This window comes from Sesamum indicum, linkage group LG15, assembly GCF_000512975.1.
Source record: "Sesamum indicum cultivar Zhongzhi No. 13 linkage group LG15, S_indicum_v1.0, whole genome shotgun sequence".
Taxonomy (NCBI): Eukaryota; Viridiplantae; Streptophyta; class Magnoliopsida; order Lamiales; family Pedaliaceae; genus Sesamum; species Sesamum indicum.
Window position 1 is genome coordinate 6914684 of NC_026159.1, and position 12707 is coordinate 6927390.

Consider the following 12707-nt stretch of genomic DNA (forward strand, 5'->3'; position numbering starts at 1 on the left):
TCTTTCCCTTTCTGATTTTATCCACAAAATTAAAGAACTCAGAACATTATTATGATCGTTGCACACACAAACCAGATATAGATTTCTATGATCAGTTCAGAAAAGGACGTTTAATTAATGGAAACAATGTCACTACATTAATACTTATTATAATTAAATCCATTATTAATTTTGTCACGCCACCAAAAGTTTGAGTAATTTATAAAGTTCCATGCATTCAAGAAAATAGTTGAAATATTTTCATGCAAAATTCAGCGTCGAATTAATTAATAAATAATCTTCTCGTTGCTAATCTATATTATTTAAAAAATATATTTTAAATTGTTCGTTGCTGAATTTGTTGGCAAATATTTTTCATTGGTAGATTCATTGGCAAGAAAATTTATTGTAATATATAATGTAGATTGACATTGAAAATTTTACTTACTAATTAACTCGGCGCTGATTTTTTTCATACTTATCGAGCCATTTTCTTATATTGTCCTCGCTATAGCCATGCGTTTTTTCTAAACAAAATTGCGTGCATGGCTCATATATATATAAAACAACGAATAATACATCACGTAGTGGGACATTGATCCCGTCACATCGTATTAAAAAATGTGAAATACACACACACATCTCCAACTCATGATTAATCAAGCAATTATTGGTTAAGGCGCCTCTAATTAATACCATCACAACATTAATCCAATTTGACTCTTGAATTGAACATGAATGGCTAATCCTACTTGAGTGGACTTTCCTTTTACAAGAATGTCTTCCAAGTTGTCCCTCTTACATCTCAGGTGAGTGTTGAGTCAGACAACATTTTTATCACCTATATACATACACATTTTTTCCATTTAGTCCTTCATAAATTAAATGTGGTTCAAATTTTCCAAACATTTTGAGGGTTTCACTTAATTATTACAACATTTTAATACACTTTGACGTGGACGTTGGCACCATTTTTTTTTCCTCAATATATATATAACTGCTGAATCATCATTAATCAACAGCCGTACAGCTGAAAGAAAACCTTAATTATATATATATATATATACACTTAGGAGTACATAGTTGGCCCATAGATGCTACCACTTTAATTTCCACCTAAGATAGTTTCTAAAAAGAAAATAAATAAATAAATAAAGAAGAAGGGAAAAAAGAAAGAGAGAGAGGAAAGGCTTAATCAATCCCATCTACTATATGACACAAATCTAGCATTATACTAATTGATTTTGGTAGCTAATTTTCATAATTTCGAATAAAACCTTCTGGCTGCAGTGGTTCCATCCTTACAACGACTTCTTGATGTGGTACCGTAGCCGACGTGCTAGCAGCCTCCACAATTTTGTTGCAAGTTTCAATGAGGCAGTGCCTGCAAGTAGGGCAGGACGAGTGCGAGTTGAGCCACTTATCGATGCATCGCACGTGGAAGCCGTGGTGGCACTTAGGTAGAACCCTGACGCGTTCACCGGCCGCGAAATCCGACAGGCAGATGGCGCACTCGGTGTCCAGCCCTGGCTGCTTGAGATCAGCTGCATAGCTTATGACGGGGAATGTCTTGAGGGCCTTTTTCTTGATGCCCGTGTTGGCTAGACGGGCGGATTGGCCGGTTTGGCTGGAGTCGGCTGCCACTAAGGTTGAGCACCTTAGGGCACATCTTATTATGGAGTTGAGGCCAAGTGAGCAAATTAGGGCGCATAATAGGACGGATAGGACCATGACGACGTTGGTGTCGAAGGTGTTGGTATCTCGAAGTTCTGTAGGGTTATTATGGGATGCGGGTGGTGGGGCTGGGTGGGGAGGAGAGTTGTATAAAGGGTTGTGGAGTAATAGTCTTCTTGGGTGGAAATTGTTGAAGATCATCAATTCTTCAAGTATGGAAGTTGAGAATGAGGAGAGTGAAGTGGATGCAGCCATTGTTTGGTTTGGTTTCTTGGAGATAATTTTCCCTTGGAGGTGGTTGTGAGTGTGTGGATTTATAGGAAGAGAAAGCAAGTATTGGTGGGGTTCAACTTTTTATAGTATTCATTAAATAATAATGTACCATAGTTGCCAACTCTTCATTATCATATGTTTGAGATACTCCCCAAGTTGAGGCCACCTCGAAATGTCTTTTAAGAAATAAAAAGGGATTAATGAAAATTTATATTAATTCTCTATGTATATATTTGCATATTTTTTAAAGTTATTTAATATAAATTATATATATTATTTTTTTATTCAAAATTCTTATAAATAAACAAATTTGTAAAAGTATATACAAAATAATAACTTAATACAAAAAGAAAAACACTAATATATTAGGAAGATAAAAGTATCCCATCCGGAGAGGAAAAAAATAATATGAAAATTAATTAAAAATAAATATAAAAATTGCACTATAAGGAAATGATTCAATAACTACGAAAAAATTAATGCTGAAATTAGAGTCGAGTTAATTATTCAGTAAAATTTCTTGTATTAAATAATATAGATTAGCAATGAGAATTTTACTTATTAATTAATTCAATGTTATTTTTTCTCGAAATATTAAACCATTTTATTGTAGTATTGATGAACTAAAACCAATAGAAAACAATAATACCCACATCAAATAAGTGAGAACCCTATTCATAAAATAGCTTCAAATTTAAAAAATTTATACTTATATATATATATATATATATAGAGAGAGAGAGAGAGAGAGAGATTTATGTGCAACTTAAATCTGAACAGGTTGGAGAGGAAATCTGTGACAAAGTCTTAAAACAATGACAATACACATTCATTCATCTCTCAGATGAATTTGGATCCTCCACTATGTCTTTTCTATTTTAATGTGGAGTGTCTAATCCAACCCCACCACTCTCTGCGAACCTTACATCGCCATGTCGGCTTCTCTATCTCTTTCCTCAAAATGCTGTCTGGGGCCCGGCCGGACTCTTGAGAAGGGTCCTTGAAGTTTCCTGATTTTGATAATGTTGTACTAAAATTATACATTAATATATATTTCATTGTTGGCTGCTTTTTTCCTCGTCCAATGTCCCGACTGCCAGAGTGGAAATTAATTCAGACTTAAGTTTTTAAATGATCCCCAGCTTGCTTGTCTGATTTCCATTAACTTTGATGCAACAGATATAAAGGGCTGCACAAAAAGTGGAAAAGGTTTACCAATTCTTTACCTACGTACCATCATTTAATTTCTCTTTAACATAACATCTTTGCTTTAATTACTATATTGTTTCCCTTTATTCCATCTCCAACTTTGTCTTGTTATGTTTATTTAAATTTTTTTCCCCTGACTTTTGAGACTTTTCGCAGGTATTGTATGTTAATTAATTCATACTAAAATTTTGAATTTTTGTGGGCGTTACGTCAAATATTTATGTAAATGACTATAATTGTATAATTGTTAGATGAATATAACTGTATTGTATCCATCATATGTTATATTTAGCCACCCTCACAAAAATCACAGATAACAACCATTGTGTGATCGTGAACAATAACTATTTGCTACTGCTATTTATTATTAATCATAATAATTAACTATAGTTAAATATTATAATTCTTATAGTGGCTTCACTAATCTGAAATCCATGATGCATTAATCACTGCTACAATTCATATATGTGTCTAGAGATTTTCTTTTCTTTTTTCTTCATCATTAATTAATATAATTCATGTTCTTCTAGATTAAAGTTACTGTACGTAATTGGTACTTAATTTATTACAACTGAACTGATCTACTTAAGTGTGAAAATGGTCCCATAACGATCCGTTATAATCTTGTCCCTCTTACGACAAAACAGCAAAGACAATAGTACTGATTAATTAGCCACAAATTACAATTGTAATCCAAAAGGGTTGATATTTAATTAATTTCTTGTGGCTTATAACTAAAGTTAATTACGGTATGTACTTAAAACATTAATTAATTAGATCCTCAAAATTCTCAATAATTATAAACAATGAAACAACTTGGTCCGATCTGCTCCCTATCGGGAGTCGTATAAGGTTAAAAAGGGCTGATTTCCTTCAGTTTATCTTCATCAAAGTTACATGTAAAAGTACTTTATATCATCCTATGACGCTGGACATAATTATAAGTTGGATTAAATATATTTTTGATCCCATAACTTAAATCATTTGATATTTTGTCCTTTAAACTTTTTAAGATTACATTTTAGTTCTACATCATTTTAATTTTTAAAATTTTAGTTCTTTTATCTGTCAGAGTTCACCTCCACCAACGAAAAGGATGAACTCCGGTGAAAAAAGAACTGAAATCAAATATTAAAAAGATGTAAGATCAAAATAATACCCTAAAATGTTAAATGACAAAAACATATAACAGCATAAATGGGACTAATAGGAACAAAAGTCCTAATTTTAGAATATCACGTGAGAGGCACATGTATTTTTTCAATAAGAATGGTGAACTCCAAAAAAAAAATGACTAAAATCATAAAAATTAAAAAAAAATATAGAATCAAAATTCTACCCTATCTCTTTGTTGGCAGCTGGATTACATTACCTACGAGAAAGGACATTAATAAATTAATTAAGGTTGTTTGCATTAATACTGCAATTATTAATTCAATTGATCTTAGTGTTTAGTGTTTGATTATTCACGTGGTAGATTTTGATTGCAGGATCCTAGATTCCGATGTTTCAAGGATCTTTTGTTATCTCATTGACCTACCCGATTATGTCAAGATCATATAATAATTTTAAGTTTGTAACCTTTTATGATGTTTTGATGGGTACGGAAAAACACGGATTGAATTTTTTGTTATAAACTCTATTCTATCTTCTATCCTATTCGATGTATATAAATTATGTGTACAAATATGATATCATGTATTTTATTTAAGAATTTTTTTTTATATATGTGACGTGTGTATGTCGAATGGAGTAGAAGATGTAATAGAATTTACAATAGAGAATGTTGTTCGACAGACGTACATGAAAATTAGCAACTAAATCGTTAAATGATGATGGAGAATTTTTATTTTATCATAATAATAAATTTCATGATTCTAACTCCTTGTCACTGGTAGGACTTAGTGACAAAGAGTGGTACATGAAGTTGACACTAAAAATAGTTAATGGTCAAAATGGTGAAGCTAGCTGCCTCCCAATTAGTGGTCAAAATGCAACACTTAGGAGGAACTATTTTGACATTGGGTTTAAAAAGGCATCGATCAATTTGATTTGTAACTATTTGAAGGGTAATTTAGTCAAATACTCATTTTGAGTGGACCTTTTTTGATAGGAAAAAGTGATCGGAATATGCTGAAAGGATGAAATTGCAAAAAAAATAAAATAAAATAATAGCTTAGAATGTTCTTATAGTACGCATAGGTCGATGTAAATAAAAATTGGGATAAATTATCACTACTTTTTCTTAGTTTTGGTATAATTATAAATACCTCTCATGTAAAAAATAATTATGTTGTCCTTAGATAATGAGGTAAAAATTACTAATTTACCCTTATTTTTATTTTTTTAGAAAAATAAAACATTTGAAAGAAATATAAAAGAAAACTTTTGAGGTGGGTAAAGTAAATAATTTGTTGAGATATTAGTTCATAAAACATACTTTGTCAAATTCTGAAAAGTATATGAAATTATATATCATTCATAATTTAAAAATGTATTTTGGGCAGTTCACTACAAAAATTGGATAAGAACATAACGGAATGAGCTCGTCGTTACGTACGTTAAAATCAGGGAATACTTATAAATTTTCGAACAATAAGAATATATTTATAATTATATCAAATTTTAAAAAAATTGGCTGCAATCTATCCTAAAAATTACACTAATTATGATTAGTTATGAGTTAAGCCTTGGGCATGCATTGTTGGTACAAAAGGAAAAACCTTGTTTCATTTGATCAGGATCATGAATCCATACAACAATCATAGGCAGTAGTTGGAAACATTCAATATTGATAAATCAAAATTAAAATAAATAAATATATTATAAGATCCCAACATCGAAGCATGTGCATGGGATGAGGCTCAAAGCACCAAGTGCCTCAACTAATAAAAGCCTTTGAATAAGACCCCTTTGAGCCCATATATATATAATCATGAGAAACTCATTATTCTTTTCATGTACATTATCACAAAAGTATACATAATTGATAGGGTCCCATATGCATATCCCCATGTTAGCACATTCCTTTATAAACATTGGAGAGTGATACTAATGGCCTCTCTCACTTTCACACACTACACACAGTGAGATAGATGATGGATTTTGGTGGTGGGACAATTGCAAATATTTAGTTAGTATTATATTGTTTTCACCATCTTTGGGTTGTCAGAGTAGTTTGTATTAGATTAATAGTGTAGGCTAATTCTATTTTTACTTTGTGTTATTGAAGTCCAACACTGTTCATGTTATTTGTATGATAAAGGTGGTTCTGGCGAATAATTCATATTGGCAATTAGTGCCCGAAACACCATTTTACTCATTTAGCCTCTACTATTTATACATATTACTAACTTGCGCTTGTTTGGGATTCTAAAAATTAAAAAAATAGGGTCAATTTGGGAATTTTGCCTAATATCACTTAAAATAATCGCATAGAGTAAACAATATATTATATGATCACTTATCTCAATCACATTTTCAATACAATAAAATAAATAAAAATAATTTTATTAAATAATCATACCACACGTGTAATACAACTTCAATCATATTTTTTATTGATCCCATCTTTAAAGTAAACATGTAGAGTTGCCTTATCAGCAATAGCATACCCTTTCTTTTTTTTAAATGATGACATTAATATTACTAGTAAATATATATATATATATATATATATATTTTAAATGAAAATAATTTTCTATCCCATGTAAGTATCACAACTAGGTATAATTAATAATATAAAAAAATTATCTATAATGACAATTTTATGTATAATTATTGTCATTAATAATTATATCGTGACAAGATTAAAATTAATGTCACATAAAATATATTTTTAGCGGAAAATTTTAAATTATTATATAATGTTTTATCATTAATATTATATTTTGTTATAGTGAGGATAAATTTAGTCATGTAAGTATTAGGGGTAGCAATTTCGGTCCTATTAAAATTAATTTTGATAATTTGGTCCTACAATTAAAAAAAAATGTCAATTTGATGGCAATTCTAGTTGAAAATTCATAAGTGGGCTAAAATAGGCATGTGTTGTGCACGTGATTTGTTAATTTGGGGCTATAGGGGCAGAATTAGCCTCAAATTGTCAATTTTTTAATTGTATAATCAGATTGTCAAAATTAATTTTAATAAAATTAGAATTGCAATCTTTTGTATTTACAGGACTAAAATTACAACACAAAAAAAAAGTGAGAAAATTTTAGTGATGAAAAATTAAGTAATAATATTAAAATTATCCATTAATTATACGTATTAAGTGATAAGAATTTCATATTATTACTACAATAATTTTCATAATTTTTAATAGTGACAATATTTACTTAACTATAACGGAATTATATATAAGTTGTCATTATAAACAATTCAGTAAGGTTAAATGCATTTTTTCCCCTTGTGTTATTTTTAATATTCAAAAAATCTCTCTGTAATAGAAAAAATGACAAAAAAAAAACCCTATAATCTTAAAAATATATCATTGAACATGAATAAAAGTGCGACACACACGTCGGTTTTTTTTTAAATTTTTAATTAAATAATTATATTTATATCCTTAATTATAAACTATCATATCTTACCTGATTAAAATTATGGTCAGATTTTATTGATAAAAATTAATATTTTTTATCTTATAAAATTATATATTTATAAGTAAAATATATATTCAATAATAATACATAAATATATTTTAATAAAATATACATCCCCACCCCCCACCTTCGACGAGCACGCCGCCGACCAAGCAAACCCACCTTCTCCCGTTCACCCACCAACACAGCAGTGCCCCCTTCCCGCCCCTTGGTGCAGCCACCATCCCCATCTTCCCACCTGCTTCTGCGTCCACCGCACCATCTTCCTCCCGTCGCCACGGCACCTCATTCGCGCCGCGCCCCTTCGCCCCCAACACCGTCTTCTTCCCTTCCCCATGACCGTCGTCGACCACCTCCTTCGCCCCCAAAACGCGGCCGACCACCACCTTTGCCTCCCCCTCTTCGCCCCCAGCACCATCTTCCCTCCCCAGATAGTTCAGCAAGAAAACCCCCCAAGACCCCAACCCTCCACCTTTGCCCCCCACCCCCCAACCAATTTCAACAAACAAATCCCTTACACCGTCGCCGCACCTCTTCCGTTCCTCTGACCTGTAAACCCACTTATAATGTGTATATTCACATGTATAAATATTTACATATAAAATAAATAATATATATTATACATATAAAACTATTAATATATATTTTATTAAATAAGAGACAATTCTGTCATTGATAGACAAATTGAGGTAAAATAGCCACATAACAGGCGTGTACGCGATTTTTATTCTAGAGGGGCATTTTGCTATATTTTTAATATCATTGGAGTTTTTTTTGCTATTTTTCTATTATAGGATAATTTTTTTAACATTAAAAATAACATAGAGAGTAAAATGTTTTTAATTCCAATTAAGTACACATATTTAGTGATAATAAACATAATTATTGTGCCGCTAATTTGTCATTACCACTAATGGTTTATAGAGAAAACTTAATGTACGATTCTTGTCACTAATATCAAAATTATTATCACTTAAAATATATCTTTGATAATAATTTTAAAACTATTACCTAATATTTTATTACTAATATTATTTTTCATAGTAAATATGACATCCATTTTCATTTTCCTTTTTTGTTTCATGAATACTCAAATGTAGAAGTATCTAATAATTTAATTATACAAAGTTGTATTTTAGAATTTGTGCTAATCCAAAAACAAAAACTAATGGATGGATTTGGAAACAGTAGAAATTTACATTGGGAGAAGCGAGGAAGGATAATGTTGCATACACATGTACTATTAAAATAAAAGTGTACGACAACTTGGAACAAAAAAAAAAAAAAAAAACACAAATAGGGATGGATTCTGAGGATCCTAGGTTGTACTTAGCCGTACGCTCTATTGACATGATGGAACCATGATTGCCACCTTCTCCAGAACTTTACCACAAGTGTAAGTGGGAGGAGTTGGACCACTTCCAAGCTTGAATTAAAAGCTTGTGAAAAATCACGTTAATGGGGAGATGTAATTATACTTTTTATTCATACAACTCAAATCATATGACCACTTTCAATACCCTGCCCAAATTATTACAAATAGCTGCCACATAAAAATATAAATTGATGCGAGCAGCGAAATATCAATTTTATAGATATTGTAAGATTTGAATTATGAATACATCTCTTTTGATGTATCTTGCATTATGAATGAATTCATTTCAACATGTCTCGAATCACGAATGGATCTAACCTCCTTTTAAATTCGACTATGAGTCATTCGTCTGTTAAGAGAAAGTAACATGTATCTTCATCCATATCCATACTCTAAACTCTATGAGTTCTTTATGTGCTCTTTTCGAAAAAGCTGATAATATTTTGGAGTGTATGAGATAATGAACTACTGATTTACTCGGGTTAGATGCAATTTACCCTATTGTATTTTGAAAAATGAAGTAAATTATACCTCCTACCTAATTTGTTTTATTTTTTAAAACACAGAGAACAATTTGTTATTCTGTTTTTCACATGGGGCTTTGCTCGTTTCCCCTATAACAGGGGGTAAATTGAATGTTTCACTTAACAGAGGACAATTAGATAAAAATTACATAACAAATATATATAATAATTTAAAAAAGTTTGCAATATATCATCCTGCCCAACTGCTCCCTACTCAGAAATTGAATACTTATCATTACATGGGGCATTCGGACTTAGTGGAAAATCATTTTCCTGTTGACATAAATAGGTATTTGCTGAAGAAAAAGAACACGTCAGACTCCTTATTTCTTGCATTCCATTGTATATTTCGACTTTTGACTTTCTGGTAAGCACAAAAACACATCAGATAACGTAGATAGTGTGCATGGTTCCATATATCTGATAATTGTACGGAAACCTCATAATTACCTAGGACGAATTATGGGAGTTGATCTCAGCAAAATAATGTCAGTTCAAATGGTCCAATTTGAGGTTTTTTGAGACATTAGTTTGCAAGATTTTAGGAATAAGAATCTGCAAAAGATTGGTGACAATTTGATGCTAAAATTAGCATTCCAATGAATAAAATCGAAAAGCAATAAAGCGAGTAAATGTACTGGAGTGCGAGGTTAAGTACGGGAGTGTAAAAATTAAAGATTTCTTTTCCAAAAAATTATAACATTTATTATGGTTAATTGTTATAGTTAATATTAAATTTTCATAACAAATAGTCATTGATCACGGCTACACAATGATTGTTGTCCTTGATTTTTACTAAGGTGACTAAAATATTTCTCATGGTTTAAATATTTTTACCATGATTTTTAGTTGTGGTAAATAATTTTTTTCATTATGAAAAAGCTTATTTTTTTGCATCAATTTATTTAATCTATGGTTAATAATAATTATTTATTATGATTTTTAACCAAACCATTAATATTGTAACTAATGGTAATTTTTGTTGTAGTACCTTTATGGTTGAGGGGGCCTGCTACTTATAGGCAACCCCCCCAAACCGGTGGATAGAGTTAAATCTCTCCAAATTCGGTGGGGGAGCTATCCATTTGCAATTATTGAAATACAGCGAATTCATGATTATACTTATATGTTTGATTAATTTTATTATATTATTAAAAATAACTTTTGGTTGACTAATAAAAAATTAAATATGAAAAACGCATTTAAAACCCATCAAAATTTATTTAGAACTCATAATCTATTTAAGTTTATTTAAATAAAATTATATTGATTTTGTATTAAAAATATTAAACTCAGCCCAACCCAAAATTAAGTGGGTTGGGTTGAAATTTTAAAGAGCATGGTCATGATCAGGAGTAAATAACACACTCCCTATCCAAACCATCCATCTAGTACGATCTGATACAAATTTAATAAAAGTTTAAAAGAAAAAATGAGATCGAGCTTTCTATGATTTTACGATATAATATTTAAAAATAGTTGTTGTAAGTTGATATTGTCAAATCACTGTTTTAAATGAAAACATACTGTGCATTTTAGAAAATTATGGCTTGTTTCATGACATCTCAAAGAAAAAAATAAGAACAATAACACATTTTGGATCGGGTCGGGTGCTGAGATATCCCGAGGGTAGTTTAGATCAGGCGTTGGGGCGCCTAAAAAAGAAAGAGATCGTCAGGCTCACTAGATAGTCCCCAACAAAATCCTCGTATGCTTAAGATAGTTCATGAAATCGAAAGAAAAGCTTATAATACAAGACTGAAAGTAATAAATATCGTACCATGGCCTAAAATAATTGTGGATACTTGTAAGACCAGATATCCCTATTACAGATCCGCGTAGCATTATCTCGAACTCTGAAATACAGAGTGATCAATGATATTTGCTCCTGGTTATCTGATCAACTCAGTCAGGGCGAAACCCAACTTGGCCAAAAGCATGTAGATTTTGATCCTATTTGAATATTTTACTTTTATGGGGAGGTAGTTTGATCCTTTTGCAAGAATGACTCATATAGCCCATCATATTTAATTAATGAGAGAGAAAGGGAAGAGAGAGAGAGTTAAAGAGTGACTTCAAGTAAAATTAGAGTGATGAGGGTGGTAGGAATGGTGAATGCATTTGCACATCTCAAACATAAGAACCAGAAACTACCTCATTTCATTGTCACCTCCACAATCCAATTTACTAAGAGATCAGTTTAGTACAAAATGGAACTTAGAACAAAGGGCTTTGTAGATTTTGTTCATATTAAATCTTCTCTGCAGTTGATCCATTTCGTCGCAACTGTAATGTTTTCTCAAGGGCATTTGTCTTTAAGAACACACTCTCTTCTTGGAAAAACAATCCCACTCATATATATATATATATGTATGCGTGTTTATGTCACTACAAAAAGAAAGGACAAAATGCATAAAAATTCCCTATATTTTAAAAAGTCTACAAAAAGCACCCCCTATTTTCAGAATAGGCTAAAACCCCCCTCCTGTTTTGTTTTAGTCAGCAAAAAACCCCCATTCTGTTAGCAATTAACGGGAAGTGGAGAAGACGTGTGTATGCTGCGTTTGGCAGTCTTTTTCTGCGGTTTAGGTTGATATTTAATGATTTTTTGGACCAAAGTACCCCTATATGGGTCTATATAACATATAAAGGGGTTTTTTGCTTGTTTTATGTATTATTTTTGTCATTTCTCACCTTAAAAAATAAATTAAATTTAAATTAAAATATTAAATTAAATTATATTTAAATTCAAATAATTTTGTATTTTTTAATTATTAAATCTAACTAATATTTTTAATTAATTAAAATATATATTTAATTACAATAATTATTATTAATTAGCCAAAATATTTAATTATTATAATTATTTAAAATATTCTTAATTAACTAAATTATATTTTAACTAATATAATTAAAATTAATTAACAAATTAAAAAAAAGTGGGGATTTTCGCCCCTTTTTCGCCGGAAACTTATTTCGCCGTCCGGACGAATTTTCAACGGCCAATGGTACTATTCGAATCCTATCTTCAATATGAACATTTACATACCTTCAATTTGAGTTTTC

The 12707-nt window shown here is 30.7% G+C and overlaps 1 protein-coding gene across 1 annotated transcript; it reads right to left on the bottom strand.

Moving 5' to 3' along the window:
- LOC105178119 (RING-H2 finger protein ATL78) lies at positions 1014–1956 on the bottom strand. Its single transcript, XM_011101490.2, has one exon. The coding sequence runs from the start codon at positions 1906–1908 to the stop codon at positions 1231–1233; it is 678 nt and encodes a 225-aa protein (XP_011099792.1). The 5' UTR covers positions 1909–1956; the 3' UTR covers positions 1014–1230.

Excerpts from the sequence above, each read along its gene's own strand:
- LOC105178119 (XM_011101490.2), bottom strand. The coding sequence starts at position 1,908 with ATGGCTGCATCCACTTCACTCTCCTCATTCTCAACTTCCATACTTGAA.